This window comes from Electrona antarctica (assembly GCF_951216825.1).
Source record: "Electrona antarctica genome assembly, chromosome: 16".
Taxonomy (NCBI): Eukaryota; Metazoa; Chordata; class Actinopteri; order Myctophiformes; family Myctophidae; genus Electrona; species Electrona antarctica.
This window is the reverse complement of record NC_136797.1, coordinates 34,597,012-34,614,354: the sequence shown is the minus strand read 5'-3', so window position 1 is coordinate 34,614,354 and position 17,343 is coordinate 34,597,012. Positions and strand designations below refer to the sequence as shown.

At 40.7% G+C, this 17,343-nt stretch overlaps 1 protein-coding gene and 1 long non-coding RNA gene across 2 annotated transcripts; both read left to right on the top strand.

Moving 5' to 3' along the window:
- Positions 1-4,978: 4,978 nt before the first annotated feature.
- Positions 4,979-6,557, top strand: LOC306940031. The gene is made up of 3 exons (XR_013791963.1): positions 4,979-5,157; positions 5,796-5,852; positions 6,171-6,557. It is a non-coding gene; the product is annotated as an uncharacterized lncRNA (long non-coding RNA).
- A 3,667-nt stretch (positions 6,558-10,224) lies between these two features.
- Positions 10,225-17,277, top strand: LOC306940027 (uncharacterized protein). Its single transcript, XM_079524932.1, has 2 exons — positions 10,225-10,385; positions 15,724-17,277. Exons 1-2 carry the CDS (start codon positions 10,264-10,266, stop codon positions 16,769-16,771), a joined length of 1,170 nt encoding a protein of 389 aa, XP_079381058.1. The 5' UTR covers positions 10,225-10,263; the 3' UTR covers positions 16,772-17,277.
- The last annotated feature ends 66 nt before the right edge of the window (positions 17,278-17,343 follow it).

The window sequence follows — 17,343 nt, the reverse complement described above, 5'->3', positions numbered from 1 at the left end:
ACGATGGCTTCAACTTTTGCATTGCAACTTTTCAGGAAAAGAAAGCCTGCCGTTTCTATTAGCTTGGATTTTATAATTAATATTCCATTCTGGTTAGCTATAGTTGGCTTCTAAACATTGTGTCAGGGGCCCGTTTAGCAAAGGAATGGCATCATGAATGCAGCGTCCTATATCTGCCCCAAATGTGGATCACATGAGGGCTTCTTAATTCTCTAAACCAGTCGCAACATTTTTGGCTCAGGGCACCCCTGTAAATAACATTTTCATCCACGACACAATCTTTTCCCCTAAAATACAATGTCACAGAGACATTTAGATTGTGTCAAAGTCAAAGGTCATATGTCTCACCTAGACACAGGATCTGACACAAATTATGACCTGAAGGTCAAGATTCAATTGATCCCCTGAGCAAGCAGGCAGACAAGAGTCGACGCTAAACTGACAAAACACGGCCTGAGTTGCAGTGGAAAACCTTGAGAGGAACGCCTTGTCTGTTTGTGACTGCTCCATAATAATCCCTCTAATACCATCATGTCTGTCCTAAACTCAGCACTCAACAGAGATTATTTTACTGTTTTTTGTTTCCATAATTACACTCTGGACAAAAGGTGAATTAAAAGAAAATACAATCTGCCATAAAAGCAATACTTGTTTTTGGAACCGTTTGTATTAGTTCTGTTTTTTGTTTGTTTTTTCTTCTTTTCTTTTCATTCACACCTTGGTTCGTCAGAAGAGGTTGAAATGCAAATAGGCCTATGTGGTTTACATTTTCCCTGTCGCTCTTTTGTTACAGAATATTCTCTAATGCGATGGCATTGACCTGTACAGCAGCAGCAGCAGTGGTGTACAGTACATTCTGAGATCTGACTCCAGCCTGGAAATGAATTCTGTAATATTTGACATTTCATTAGAGCATGGGTAACCCTATTTTACATTTCATTAGAGCATGGGTAACCCTATTTTACATTTCATTAGAGCATGGGTAACCCTATTTTAAATGAATTCTGTAATATTTTACATTTCCTTAGAGCATGGGTAACCCTATTTTACATTTCATTAGAGCATGGGTAACCCTATTTTAAATGAATTCTGTAATATTTTACATTTCATTAGAGCATGGGTAACCCTATTTTACATTTCATTAGAGCATGGGTAACCCTATTTTACATTTCATTAGAGCATGGGTAACCCTATTTTCGGCAAAGAGGTTTGGGGTAGAAGGAAAAGATACAGAGCTAAAGCCAAGGTCAAGTTTGCTAAGTATGGATGGATTAAGTGGCTAAATGTCTGAAAATACACATTAACATGAATCCAACATATTAATAGAACAGATCATGTTTAAAATAAACACAAATCATAAATGTTTACGACACTGATGACAGTGCTGTCAAACACATTTATAAAGCCATCTATGAAATGAAAAATTTGCAACACAATTGTATTCAATGTTGTGGAGGTCCCTGCTTCATCTCTCTCAGATAAGTGCCTGAAAAACATGCTTTAAAAATAGAAATTGGGAACACAACATGCATCTCGTATCATTGTGCACAGATGTCAGGTGGCACAACAAGTGTTGGATGGCCATGGAGTCTAGTTGTATCAGTAGTGCTTACTGTATGCAGATGAGAGGGATTCAATATGTGTGTTTACTGCAGGTCAAGCAGATAAATGTCACTCCTATATAATCTTATAATAATAAGATAACACACACAATAATCATAAGACCGGAGAGGAGAGCCCAGGGAATGCACGCTCCTACTACATGATGTCTACAATACATGATGCTGATAATTCATGCAATATTTTGAGCAAGGTCTTATACAGTACCTACTGTAGCTGGCAGTCTAATGGTGCCTCTTGGGAGTTATACACCACCAGGTCCCATTGGCTGAGAGAGATGAAGCAGGGAACCCCACTACATATTGTATAAAAGTATGTTGCAGATTGAACATCTTCATAGATTTCATAGATAGATTCATAGACTTGTTTGACACTATCATCAAATTAACGTTTGTCTGTTTGTTTGTTCACACATTGTATTCTATTAAAATGGGTATTTTCAGACATTTAAACACTTAAAGGACCACTTCACCACTTTTCAACATCTCTTCATATAATTGGCCCTCACTAATGTTCATGATAAAACACCACCATTTTGTCCTACTCAGTCTGTGTGTCATAGGAGGGCTTTGGGCAGTTCGGACACCCGTCCACCAGTGATATCATCATTAGGCAGATTTTTTTTTAAACAAGATTTGTTTTAAATATATTTAGATTTGTATTATCGTGAGAACGATGGCTTCAACTTTTGCATTGCAACTTTTCAGGAAAAGAAAGCCTGCCGTTTCTATTAGCTTGGATTCACCATCGATGATGTCACTGGTGGACGGGTTTCTGAACTGCCCACAGCCTTCCTATGAGACACAGACTGAGTAGAAAAAAAAATTGGTATTTTATCATGAACATTAGTTAGGACCAATTATAGGAAGAGAAGTTGAAAAGTGGTGAAGTGGTCCTTTAACCTCTCACACTTTGTAAACTTGACCTTTGGCTCTGTACTTGATCTGATCTCTCTTGCCTCTATACTCCAAAGCTCTTTGCCGAAAATAGCCGATCTACAAGCCCAGAACACAGCAAATGTTCCCCACATATAGGGGGCAAAAGAAAAAGTTCCTTTCACACAAAAACTTGGCAGCCGCCCTGTCCTGGACCCCCTGTTGAAGACCCATGTGATACACTACTACTTCTTCATGATCTTATATTTCAAATAACTCATCAACGATTATTTATCAACTCATTTATGATTATTAGCCTACTATGGTTATTGATGACTGGCTTGTATCATTTTGATCCCCTCTCGGGAATGTGCGGTGCCCTACACACACGTGCATGGTGTGCGTGTCTGTCGGTGGAAAAAGTACTTAATTGTTTTACTTAAGTAAAAGTATCAATACTGCAATATAGAAATACTAAAAATAAAATAAAACTTAGTAAAAGTACAAAAGTATTGGTATCAAAATGTACTTAAAGTACCAAAAGTAAAAGTACTCATTGTGCACAATGTTCGGTTTCAAGTTTTCAAATGTATAAAAAAATCTTTTGAAAATAGCATATATACAAGCTCACAATGTATCGCATCGCGACGCATTGTGAGCTTATTGATCGGCTATATTTTCAAATGGCCGAAATGTATATAGGGCTGAAGTGTATGTTTTGTAATAATAATCAGAATCTACAAAGTAACTAGTAACTAAAGTTTTCAAATAATTGTGGAGTAAAAGTACAATATTTGCCTCTGAGATGTAGTGGAGTAGAAGTATTGTAAATTGTAAATGCTCAAGTAAAGTACAAATACCTCAAAATTATATCTAAGTACAGTAAATGTACTTAGTTACTTTCCACCACTGCATATTGGCGACCCACTGTCTCAAGTTCACACAGTGTATAGTCGACTATCACTGACCACATGATCAAACTGTACTCTGACCTTATGAATAGACTGATCCTGTAACTGAGTCTAAACATCATGGTCATGGTGACAGCCAGGGGCCACACAAGGCCAACACGCGCACACATTTAGGGCTATATCTTGCCCCTTATCCCTAAACTTATTTTCCATTTTTCTCTATTTTGAAAAGCATTTTAAAATAGCTAATCTACAAGCTCACAATGTGTCAATGTAAATCGGCTACTTGAACTATTTTAAAATGTCTAGAATCATGTGATCAAGATGCATCAGTCAGATGTTTTATAATTAATATTCCATTCTGGTTAGCTATAGTTGGCTTCTAAACATTGTGTCAAGGGCCCGTTTAGCAAAGGAATGGCATCATGAATGCAGCGTCCTATATCTGCCCCAAATGTGGATCACATGAGGGCTTCTTAATTCTCTAAACCAGTCGCAACATTTTTGGCTCAGGGCACCCCTGTAAATAAAATTTTCATCCACGACACAATCTTTCCCCCTAAAATACAATGTCACAGAGACATTTAGATTGTGTCAAAGTCAAAGGTCATATGTCTCACCTAGACACAGGATCTGACACAAATTATGACCTGAAGGTCAAGATTCAATTGATCCCCTGAGCAAGCAGGCAGACACTCAACTTAATGGTAAGATTTTCAGCTCAGGAAACTGTTCAAATCCGGGCTAGAAGAGACAAGTTACATACTGTAGTGCTGCTTTAGCCTATGTAATTATGGATTGTATGGCTTCATATCAGCAGTGTTGTGAATTAAATCTTGTTTGTTTGTTTGTTTGTTTGTTTGTTTACTTATACATTATCTTTGCTGTTATTACGTTGTAATTAATTAACCCGGCAAGCGCCGGATATATTTCTACTTGCAAAAAGAGATTTCGACCTTACTTTGTACTACTAGTACTTTGCAGAGGAAAATATACATATATAAAGAATGTTTTATGCAAATTTTATTCACATTTATAATAATAAATCATAATAAATTAATAATTTACATTTGGGGGATATCTTTCACAATAATAAATGTACTTGTTCTAGACATTTTAATGATCACAAAAAATATTACAGGCATTTTACTTACTTTTTTGTGAGGAATACCTAAAGGTAAAACATTGTTAACATTTTTCAGAGTCCAGAGATTTTGAAGTTGTGTGAATTTCTGCCTTTATATGCAAATATCATGACCAGTGGCATTGTAAGACTAAACAATAGGACCCAATGATGAAATTAGTAATAAATTAAATTTAAAAAAAATAAATTATTTAAACTGTGTACTTTCAAACAGGACCCCCTATTATGCCCTATGGGGTCCCGGACCCCCTGTTGAAGAGCCATGGATTACGTGGTATAGTTTTTTCAGAACATTACTGTAGCCAGTTGGAGGACGGACGGACGCACATGGGTTTTCCCACAAACACTGATAGAAGTTGTGTACAACATTAAACATTCATGACCTTGTGCTGAGCTGAGCTATAAAGGCTGAACCATCCTGACCTGTCTGCTACATTTACTCATCGACCTCAGGAGCAAGTGTGACAGTTTAGGATGAAGGCTGCTGTTACTCTGCTGCTCCACCTGGTGGTGCTATTGTGTTTGTCTAGGACAGCGGCTCAGGAGAGCGAGTACTCCGAGGAGCCGGAGCACGTTTCATTTCAGAAATTGCGTAACGAAGTTGAAGGTAACATAAACTTTAATATATGTTTTCACTGAGAAGATAATGAATGTCAATCCAATTGTTTGAATTTTCGATGATTGACCTCAACCTGTTATATTCACTATGATCTCTGTTGGGGTGGAAAGTAAACTATAGGCCTATACTAGCCTAAGATAGACTCTGACTCTCGTAGATGTATTTTATCGTGTCAGAATCGATAAAATACATAAATGGTAAATGGTGCATTTATATAGCGCCTTTATCCAAGGCGCTTTACATAGATTGTGCATTACATTTACACATTCATACACCGATGGCGGCGGAAGCCATGCAAGGTACCAACCAGCACATCGGGAGCAGTGTCTTGCCCAAGGACACTTCGACATGTAGACAGGAGGAGCCCCATACATCTTAGGCTAGGTCCAAAACTGTTTTTTTTTTAAACTGATTACAGTTACAACGTCACTGATTACATGATTTAATGACAAAGTGTTGGACCTGCAGAACAATAAAGTTGAATTAATCTCACATAAACTTTAATAGATGCTTCTGTTCTGTTCTAGACTAGGCCTATGTGTAGCGAGACTTTTTTGACATGTGACTATTTATAAATATAATAGTGTTATATTATTGTAAATGTTTCGTTTAATGTGTCATTACAGAATTGCGGAGTGTGGTGATGAAACTCTTGACGGTGACCACAACTCTAACAACATCAGGTGAATTAATCTTCCTGTGTATCCAGTCTTTTTGCATGTGACCTCACCTCACTATTTAAAATTAAATATTATCTACGTCCTCTATCCAGCATGAACTGATGCACTGTGAGCTTGTAGGCCAGGCCATTATGCTATTGAGAACCACTGTTCTAAATAACATAAATGAAAGTTTTATGAAAACGTATGGTGTGTGTGTGTGTGTGTGTGTGTGTGTGTGTGTGTGTGTGTATATATATATATATATATATATATATATATATATATATTAACACGGTTAAATATTTTACTTAAGACTGATTTATTTTTGTTTTATTTCAGATTGGAGTTGCGATTCCCGTCATGATACATGGCACTGTAATGATGACCCGTACGATGTTCACTGTGTGGTCTGCTACCTGCGAGAATGGTGGTACAACAACATATAAACAGGGTGGCCGAAATAATGCCTGCAGCTGTGTAGTTCAATTGTTGTCTCATCCCCCGTTACTGCAATGAATGTCACTGAGACAAATTCCTATCAACTTGTTGACATGGCAATAAAATAATCTTGAATCTTGAATCTTGAGATGCCCCATTGACTGTACTGTACCAATATACTGTTTGCAAATTGTCTAGCCACAACTGCAAGTACAAAATGGGAAAAGAAGGATACAGGTCAATAATGGAAGACAAATGACAACAAAAATAAATACATTAAATAAAACACTACTATTGTACCCTACAATATATTTTGTAACCTATAGTTTCTGTCTCCCCCACTCTCTTGAATGAATGGTTGTATGGTGTATTCTAAAAGGGAAAAAATGATAATGGTAGCAGAAGAGGTCAACAATATTGAAAACTAAATCTATTGTCAAATGTATTTTACTTTTTTGTTTACCTCTACACCAATCCTCTGCTCCAAAAATAGCTGATCTACAAGCTCAAAACGCCTAGCTGCAAGGCGTTGTGAGCTTGTAGATCAGCTATTTTGGCTAATGTTCCCCTCAGAATAGGGATATAGGGTTCAAGTTAGTATTTCCCCTTAAATTAGAACCACTGTTCTGAATCCTAAGAGTTTTATGAAAAAACATATTGTTGCAATATAGCTAAAAGATAAAATGACAGATGCATTCCCAATTTTATTGTTGAATATGATACTTTAAATTATAGGGGGCTTGTTTCTGCATTGTGATCCATACTCAATTTAAATTGAGTTTTATTTAAATACAGTATACTAACTAGTAACTAGCCTATAATCCCACAGAAGCTTTTCCATTAGCAAAGATTTTGTTTAATGTAAAAAGTCCTCAAATTCAGATGAATCCAGGCTGTATCCTATATTAAAATTGCCTAATAAGTGGATGGTGGATGGACAACATCTGGACTTAGTTGCAAGTTACTCCAATCCACACACATTGGGGCACTACAGCAGTGTTACAGCAGTGTTTAACATATCCAGTGGTGGAAAGTAACTAAGAACATTTACTCAAGTACTGTATTTATGTAAGTGTATATGAGGTACTTTTACTTTACTGTGGAGTATTTGCCATTTTCAATTATTTTATACTTCTCCACTAAATCAAGGTGTACATACAAGGTTTCTTCGACTATGCATGCACCTCTTGGTGGTATCAGGTACGCTCGCCCATACATTTTTTCTGCCGAATAAGGTTAGAAATAAGTTTAGGGTTGGTTAGGCATAGTTTTACTGGGGTTAAGTTAAAAAAAACTGTTACTTTTCAAGTTTAGCAATCTAGGTACCCATTGGCAAAACGGCACCATCTTTTCCATTGAGACACAAACTGGTGACGCAAGGTTACAAGCTTAGTTACAAGACCTGCTATTTTGGATACTTTTGTGTGACGCTGTCGTATGATCAAGTAGGGCGTCTAAACAAAAAGTTAGAATATAAAGAGGTTTAAGAGGTTTCTGCTCGACAGCAACAATATTGTACACTGTTTCAACGTTTACACAACCCCCTGGGGTGTAGTGAGTTGAGTCATGGTCAGCCATGGCTCCAAACTTCAAAGACATTAAGCTCAATCCATGGCATAGAATTGTATTGTGCAGTCAAAGCTGTATGTATTTGGCCTTAGCTGAGCTCCGGCACAATTATTGAAAACACGTGTTATACAGTACCTACAATGACTTATTAAGTAATAACTCAGTACTATTCCCTGTATTAATGTTGGTGTGTGTGTCAACTCAACTCAATTTTGCGGGCCTTTGGCCCACTCATCCTAGCGCCACGTGTCGCAAAGTGGAGGAAGGAAATTGTGGGAGCAAAGGTAGACAAAGTCACAACATTTCAAAATGTGGTTCTCAGTGTATTTTTAATGGAGGAAATGTCAGAGTGTATTTGTATGAAAGAATGTTAACAGTGAATGTGTAGTAAATGAAGCTGCAGTGCCATGAGGTTGCACAGAAACAAAGGACAGTGATGTGTGTGAACTGTGAAGTGTTGGATCAGCATTATCTTCAGTGATGTATTCACATATTAAATGATCTAAGTTGTGTCCTATTCGCGGATGACACAAGTCTGTATTGCTCAGGGGGGAGCCTCGACCGGCTCCTGGATACAGTAAGGAGCTTGGTTTGATATTAATATAACTGTCTCTATTGCTATATATGTGGTAACAGGAAAATAGACAAACGGATCAAAATCAAGTTCGCCGATGTTGAAATTGAACAAGTGCTGAACACTAAATTTCGAGGTGTTATAATTGACAATAAACTCAATTGGAAATCTCACATAAACAATTTAAGAACCAAACTCTCAAAAACAATTGCAATACTATACAAGATGAGACCAATTTTGGACCAGAAGTCACTCACTGTATTGCGCACATCATTTATTGTGTGGAAGTATGGGGGAGCAACTATCAAACAAACATCAACCCAATATTCTTACTTCAAAAGAAAGCAATCAGAATTATAAATCACGCCGGTTACTATTTATTACACTTTTATTATATATTTACACTTTTTATTCAGTCACTTACCCTAAAATGACATGATCTTGTAGACTTCACAACAGCAGTTATAATGTACAAAGCGCATAACAGACTTCTTCTGGGCTGTATCTAGGACCTGTTTGAGGCTAGAGATAGGTATAATCAACCAAAGTGCTGTACAAAAGAAGACAAAGGGCAAACCATACAATATAAAGACACATTAGAGAACATGAATATGCACGGGCAGTTCAAAAATAAAGAGCAAAACAGTACAATACTAGAAAAAGTGCCCTTCCGGGCACAGGTCTCCACCAGTGTGTGTGATGTTTGGCAAAATGTGTAGGAGTAATATATAAACGTGTGTGTGTGTGTGTGTGTGTGTGTGTGTGTGTGTGTGTGTGTGTGTGTGTGTGTGTGTGTGTGTGTGTGTGTGTGTGTGTGTGTGTGTGTGTGTGACGCGGCTTGGCCTGTCGTAGCGCCACCATGAGGCTGATTCGAAAACTGTCAAGTGGCATTTCTTCCTCAGCCTAGTGGGAATATGCATGCACAGTTTCACCGCAATCGGACGCTGCGTTGAGTAGTTGTGGCGATTTGTACAAAACGGGTACAAAGCGGGCTACTCCTGAAAAGTTTAGAAGCCAATCGTAGCCAATGAGGGTGGATTATGAGAAATCAAACAAACCCGTCTTGATCACATGACTATGGAGAACATGTGTACTGATTTGCGTGAAATTTGGATAAAATCTGAAGGAGTAATATTAGAAAATGTGTTTTACATATGTCGGCCTCCTGGTGGCGCTATAAAGAGCAGATGTGAAAAATTCCAGGCAAAGGTTTTTCCTTGGCCTCTAGGGAGTTGGCATACAAAGTTATCCACAGATCCATGCAGTTAGAGGTAAAAACACTTTTCGGCCAGTTATAGCGCCACCATGAGGCTGAGTTGAAAATGTTCATGTGGCATTTCTTCCTCGGCCTAGTGGGAATGTGCGTGCACAATTGCACGGAAATCACACGATGTGTTCATGATTTGCAGCATTTTGTTTGAAACTGAGCACTCCTGCAAACTTTGGAAGCCAATCTTAGCCAATCAGGATGGAGTCTGAGGCCACTTTCACACCTAAAGTTCGCTTAGAAGGTCCGGATCAAGGACCAAGGACCAAATTGTTGCATTTTGATTTTGGTTCGTTTGGTGTTCACACTGGACTTTGTAAAGCGAACCAAATATGTAAACAAATGCCACGTGACATGTTAAGCGAACCAAATGGTGAAAAAAAGAAAAAAGGTCATTTTACGAGGGAAAAATAACAAATACTGAAATCAACCAGTCGCACAGAGAGAAAAGAACAGCAAGTTGCAATATGGAACGACAGCAACAACTTGGTATTGCATTTGCATTCATTGTATTAATTCTGAATAACTACTTTATACACCAAATAAGAGCAACAGACGAACAGAGGAGCAGGTGCTTGAATAATATGTCCTTATTGCGGCACGCAATTCATCGGAGACATACAAGGAGGAGGCGCCGTTGGGCGATGGCTGTGGATGCCTACTACACGTTGTCATCGTGCTTGTTGCACAGAAGACCCAGCAGCAGGTAGCCTATATATTATATTATCATATGAGTGCAAAATATAAACTAGCCCGTCTTTCCCCGAATAATGTATCAGAACACAAACAAACCCCCTAAACTAGAGTGGCCATCTATCCACATTTAGGACGGACAATCCGGTTTTGAGTTTTTGACCCAGCTAAATATCCCGTTGTGGTAGGAGGATATAATATCAGCTGGCAGTTTATTCCGTCGGTAAATCCCTGTGTGTCGTACATATTGGTAGCTATAATTAGCCCAATATTGCTGTTATGCATTTCACTTGAATAATGTTGATAAACTGCATCGGAATCAAGTAGGCTATACGCTGTGTGTGTGCGCAACTGCGCACGCAGAGAGAGAGAGAGAGAGCAGGCACGTGCAGAGGGGATGGGGGGGAGGGGGCAGGGGGGACCCGAGCCCCTGCCCTTTTGCCTCAGTGCCCTTTCCCTAAAAAAAGGAAAAAAAAGTCCACATAAGGGTGTGTGTGTGTGTTGGGGGGGGGGGGGGGGGGTGATGTGGGGGTCAATAATTAAGAGCGTGTGTGGGGGGCAAAAAGGGCTTGTGTGGGGGGGCAATAAACTGCCATTGGCCCTTCAAGACGACATTTGACAAGTAATGATAATTCCACTATGATAATTAATTATACTTTTAATGTGCTGGCTGCCATCAGTCAGTTTTAGTTTCAGACTAATGAGAATTGCTTATTTTACTGTCCAATGACATGAAATGGCACAAGGGACGGACCCCACAAAAAGACCACCCCCAAAAATCGGCGAGCGCTATGCACGCCCACACATGTGCTCCTTTCTGGGGTTTGAGCTCCTGCCCCCTGAGTGCTATCTGCATGGCCCTGAGAAAGAGACAGAGAGGCGAGCTGTCAAAGTCACAAAGATATAATGGCCCGGTTTCTCAAAGAACACTTCTTACACCATGTTGCACATGCTCAGTTGCTCCTCTAGGCCGCACACAGAAGCCTGTGAACATAGACATTTTGTGCATAGATGTTCCTATACCAGGCCTCAGGCCTGATATAGGAACATCAAGTAGGCAAGTACAGTAGGCAAGTACAGCCTGTACTAGACTATATTTTACTCGCACGCACGCACGCACGCACTCACGCACGCACGCACGCACGCACGCACGCACAGTTAGATGGCTATACTAGGCTGGATCTGGCTGGGAAAGGCTAGAATAGGGTCTACTAGGCTGTACTGGACTCTAATAGGCTCCATTAGGCTGTACTAGGCTCTTGTCAGCCCTGTAGGTCCTCACGCTTGAGATGAACCACTGTGTACACAGGCCATAGTTTTTACATGAGTTTGGGTGCACGGCCAATAATTTTACATAGGCTATAGTACAGTAATGTCTCGTACAGCCTAGTCCAGCCTAGTGCAGCCTAGTCCAGCCTAGTGCAGCCTAGTACAGCCTAGTCCAGCTTAGTACAGCCTAGTCCACCCTAGTACAGCCTAGTGCAGCCTAGTACAGCCTAGTTCAGCCTAGTCCAGCATATTTTGTTATCAAAATCAAGTGTTTTGTTATAAAACTATTGGTCGTGCACACACTCATGTAAAAACTATTGCCTGTGTACACAGTGGTTATTCCCAAGTGCGAGAATGTTCAGGACTCACAAGAGCCTATAGTACAGTTTAATAGAGTCTATTAGAGTCCAGTACAGCCTAGTACACCCCATTCTAGTCTATTCCAGCCTGATCCAGCCTAGTATAGCCTAGTACAGCCATCTAAATACCCCCCCTCCTAGTCTATTCTCCCACTAGGCTGGACTAGGCTAGACGTGGGTGTACATGGCTGTACCAGACCCTACTGGCCTCTAATAGGGTGTTTCCGGCTCTAGTAAACTGTGCTAGGCTGTACTAGGGTCTATTAGGCTGTACGAGGCAGTAAAATACTATAGCCTAGAAATGTTCATGTAAAACTATTGGCCGTGCACACAAACTCCTGTAAAAACTATTGCCCGTGTACACAGTGGTTATTTCAAGTGCGAGGAACTGCAGGGCTGACAAGAGTCTAGTACACCCTATTCTAGCCTATTCCAGCCTGATCTAGCCTAGTATAGCCTAGTACAGCCATCTAAATACCCCCCCTCCTAGTCTATTCTCCCACTAGGCTGGATTAAGCTAAACGTGGGTGTACAAGGCTGTACTAGACTCTACTGGGCTCCAATAGGCTGTTTCCGGCTCTAGCAGACTGTACTAGGCTCTATTAGGCTGTACGAGGCAGTAAAGTACTATAGCCTAGAATAGTTCATGTAAAACTATTGGCCGTGCACACAAACTCCTGTAAAAACTATTGCCCGTGTACACAGTGGCTATTCCCAAGTGTGAGGAACTACAGGGCTGACAAGAGCCTAGTACAGCCTAATAGATGCTATTAGAGTCTAGCACAGCCTAGTACACCCCATTCTAGCCTTTTCCAGCCTGATCCAACCTAGTATAGCCTAGTACAGCCACAAATACCCTTCTCTCCAAGTCTATTCTCCCACTAGGCTGGACTAGGCTAGACGTGGGTGTTCATGGCTGTACCAGACCCTACTGGCCTCTAATAGGCTGTTTTCGGCTCTAGTAGACTGTGCTAGGCTGTACTAGGATATATTAGGCTGTACGAGGCAGTAAAGTACTATAGCCTAGAAATGTTCATGTAAAACTATTGGCCGTGCACACACACTCCTGTAAAAACTATTGCCCGTGTACACAGTGGCTATTCCCAAGTGTGAGGAACTACAGGGCTGACAAGAGCCTAGTACAGCCTAGTACACCCTATTCTAGCCCTTTCCAGCCTGATCCAGCCTAGTATATCCTCGTATAGCCATCTAAATACCCCTCTCCCCTCGTCTATTCTACCACTAGGTTGGACTAGGCTAGACGTGGGTGTACATGGCTGTACTAGACTCTACTGGGCTTTAATAGGCTGTTTTCGGCTCTAGTAGACTGTGCTAGGCTGTACTAGGGTCTATTAGGCTGTACGAGGCAGTAAAGTACTATACCTAGAAATGTTCATGTAAAACTATTGGCCATGCACACTAACTCCTGTCAAAAACTATTGCCCGTGTACATAGTGGTTATTCCCAAGTGCGAGGAAATACAGGGCTGACAAGGAGGTCCACTAGGAGAGAGGGGTATTTAGATGGCTGTACTAGGTTGGATTGGGCTAGAATAGGGTGTACTAGGCTGTACTAGGCTCTTGTCAGCCCTGTAGTTCCTCACACTTGAAATAACCACTGTGTACACGGGCAATAGTTTTTAGAGGAGCTAGTGTGCACGGCCAATAGTTTTACATGAACATGTCTAGGCTATAGTACTTTACTGCCTCGTACAGCCTAATAGACCCTAGTACAGCCTAGCACAGTCTACTAGAGCCAAAAACATTCTATTAAAGCCCAGTAGAGTCTAGTACAGCCATGTACATCAGGCTGGAATAGGCTAGAATAGGGTGTACTAGGCTGTACTAGGCTCTTGTCAGCCCTGTATTTCCTCGCACTTGGGAATAGCCACTGTGTGCACGGCCAATAGTTTTACATGAACATTTCTAGGCTTTAATGGCTGTATTAGACTTGTCCGTGATAAGAGCTTCTCTTCACACGGGTGGGATTGTTTTCTATTAGCACTGCCTGCCGTGTACACCATTCCTTTTCTGTGTGCAGGCAAACACGTGTGGCTCAGCCAGGAATGGTGTGCTTATCAAAATATTTCCATTATGCGTTACCATGGCGAGGTATTACGCAATAAACAATGTCCAAAAACCCATCAAGGACCCCAGGGGGTCCCCAAACCACACTTTGATAAACAGTGTTGCACCCCATGGAAAGCAATCAAGGACCCCAGGGGGTCCCCAAACCACACTTTGATAACCAGTGAAGGACCCCATCGAAACGCATCAAGGACCCCATGGGGTCCCCGAACCACACTTTGATAACCAGTGTTGGACCACATCGAAACCTATCAAGGATCCCAGGGGGTCTCCGAACCACACTTAAGTGTTGGACCCCATAGAAAGTCCTTTCTAGCCTGGAGTAGGCTAGACTATGGCTCTAGCTGCTGCCCCCCGTTGACAAAATGTTGTAAACACAGACAGGTACACGAAAAGCAGTGGCGCGTGTTCATGCTCCAGATGTTCGCTGCCGGGTACACCGGCACTAGTTTGTAAACGGGCCATAGTTTCTTACCATTGAAACAACCTGCTGTGAACACCACTTTAATTGTTATTATTATTATTATTGTTATTGTTATTGTTGTTTTATTTTATTTTTTGTCCTTTTCCGTTTTGTTTGTCTGTTTTGGTTTTTGTCTTGTTTTTTGTTTTGTTATGTTTTGTCTTGCTTTTGTTTGTTCTTTGTTTGTTTGTTTTCTGTTGTATTTTCCTACTTTATAGCTTTTTTGAATATTAAAAGGGCAGGCATTATAAGCTGAGGTTTCTGCCAACACTCCCTTTTGGTCAACAAAAAACCATACCAAACCATACCAGGGCTCAGGCCTGAGGCCTGGTATGGTAGGGCTCAGGCCTGAGGCCTGGTATGGTAGGCCTCAGGCCTGAGGCCTGGTATGGTAGGCCTCAGGTCTACCATTCTGTATGTATGTATGTATGTATGTATGTATGTATGTATGTATGTATGTATGTATGTATGTATGTGTGTATGTGTGTATGTGTGTATGTGTGTATTCAAGTTCAAGTTTTTTGGTCATTTAAAAGGCTTTTGAAAGGTCATTTAAAAGGCTTCTGTGTGCGGCCTAGAGGAGCAACTGAGCATGTACAGCACCGCTTCTTACACCATGGTGTAAGCAGTGTCCTTTGAGAAACCGGGCCAATGACAGTCGATTTAAAAAAAAGACTCCTGTAGTGTGAAATACATAACGATCTGATGACTCGCCGACAACTTTTAAACTCCTACAGTGTGTAGGGGCCATTATTGTGCATTGCTGCTCATATTGAATGTGTTCAGGCCTTCAGGGATGCATGGATGAGGAAAATAATATGAGCAGATGAAGGTTAGGTTAACTATAAGGATGTATCTCTTTACTGTCACTATTACACAACACCGAGTTACTATAAAATTAGAAAAAACACTACCTATTCAATGTATATTAACTTTAAATAGGAAAAGGAATAAGGTATTCCTAAATAAATTCCTATATAAAAATAGCGATTCTATGGTTAGGCTACTGTGTTACTTTCACCACTGTTGGATACTGATTATCTAATTGTTCTTTTATATTTGTTCTTTTCAAAGTAATAAGTAAGAGAAGAAAATAAGAGAATTATCAAGTAATTTATAGATCTCTACCATTATTTAAATAGTAATAATCTGAAATAATCTGTTTCTCTACAGGAGCATGTGGGTCGATGAACGTCCCGGGCATTGGTGGCAAAACGTCTGCGACTACTGGCCAGACAAAAAATGGGTGCTCAACTTCCGGATGAACCGTGCCGTCTTCTTGCACCTCTGTGAGATCCTACGACCCAGTCTGACACGCCAGGACACAAATTTCAGACGTGCTGTCCCTGTGGAGCTCAGAGTAGCTTTATGTCTGTACAGGTTGGCAACCAATTTGGAGTTAAGAACAATCTCCAACTTGTTTGGTGTTGGGCTTTCTACTGCTTGCTTCATTACACAGGAGGTTGTGACAGCCATAAACAAAGTAATGAAACCAGAGTACATCAAGACACCATCTGCTGCTGAATTTAGGGTGATAGTGCAGGGCTTCCGTGATAAATGTCGATTCCCACAGGTGGTTGGTGCAATAGATGGATCACATATTCCCATAGTGGCACCACTTCATGACCCCGCAGACTACTACAACCGTAAAGGCTTTTATTCTCTCATCTTACAAGCTGTGGTGGACCACAAGATGAAATTTTGGGATATCAATGTAGGCTGGCCTGGGAAAGTCCATGATGCTCGAGTTCTTGCCAACTCCTCTCTTTATTATCGTGGCCAAGATGGGACATTGTTACCTGGATTGACTGAGGTGTTTGAAGGAGTGGATGTCCCCCTGTTCATTCTAGGTGATGCTGCTTACCCCCTACTGCCGTGGCTTATGAAGGCCTACCCAGAGGGCAGGGGTGTAACACCTGAGCAAACTAACTTCAACTTTCGCCTCAGTTCAGCCAGGATGACGGTGGAAAGGGCCTTTGGTCTCCTAAAAGGCAGATGGAGATGTCTCCTTAAGAGATGTGATGCACACGTTTCACTTATGCCCTCCATCATCTCAGCATGTTGCGTTCTTCACAACTTCTGTGAAATCCACCACTGTGAACAATTCACTGAAGAACTCGAAATTGATGAAGAACCGACAGAGAACCATGACGATCATGGTGTTGATGATCAAAATCACCAAATCAGAAATGCACTGTGTGCCTATTTTGGAGGACTTTAGGTGAAAGGGTCAAACATTTGTGCAGCAATAACCCTTTGTGCAGCAATAACCCTTTCCAATTCAGACAGACAGTGTGAGACAGACAGTCTCACACTCGGCATAAGTCATTTTGATGGTAATAGTGTTAAGTCTATTGTTAGTTTAACTGTTTAGGTAAGCTCCACTCCCTTTCAAGCCCTACCGACACACCCAGGAGGCCACCTCCAACCAAGTGCTGACACTGCACTATTTGGGCTTCCTTTCTAATGTTGTTAAACCATTGGCTCTCAAACATTTTCATGTCAAGGACTCTCAAAATTGTATGCATTTATCCGTTGACCCCATCTGAAAATATTTTGCACAAGGGACCCCATACAAGATTTGTGTTTAGATTAGCAGATCTAGCAAATCTACAATGCAGCAATTTGCGACCGACACATTGTAAGCTTGTAGATAGGCCATTTTCAAATAACAGATGTATAGGTTAAAGTGGTTCAACTGATTTTTATACTATTCATTTTGGGCATCCCCTGTGTGTGTTGCCATGCAGCCTAGTGGCTTATTTTGGGCTTGTTTCTCTAATAAAAGCTGGC

Excerpts from the sequence above, each read along its gene's own strand:
- LOC306940027 (XM_079524932.1), top strand. The coding sequence starts at position 10,264 with ATGTCCTTATTGCGGCACGCAATTCATCGGAGACATACAAGGAGGAGG. Across the intron at positions 10,386-15,723 it reads CACAGAAGACCCAGCAGCAG|GAGCATGTGGGTCGATGAAC; the intron begins GTAGCCTATATA and ends GTTTCTCTACAG.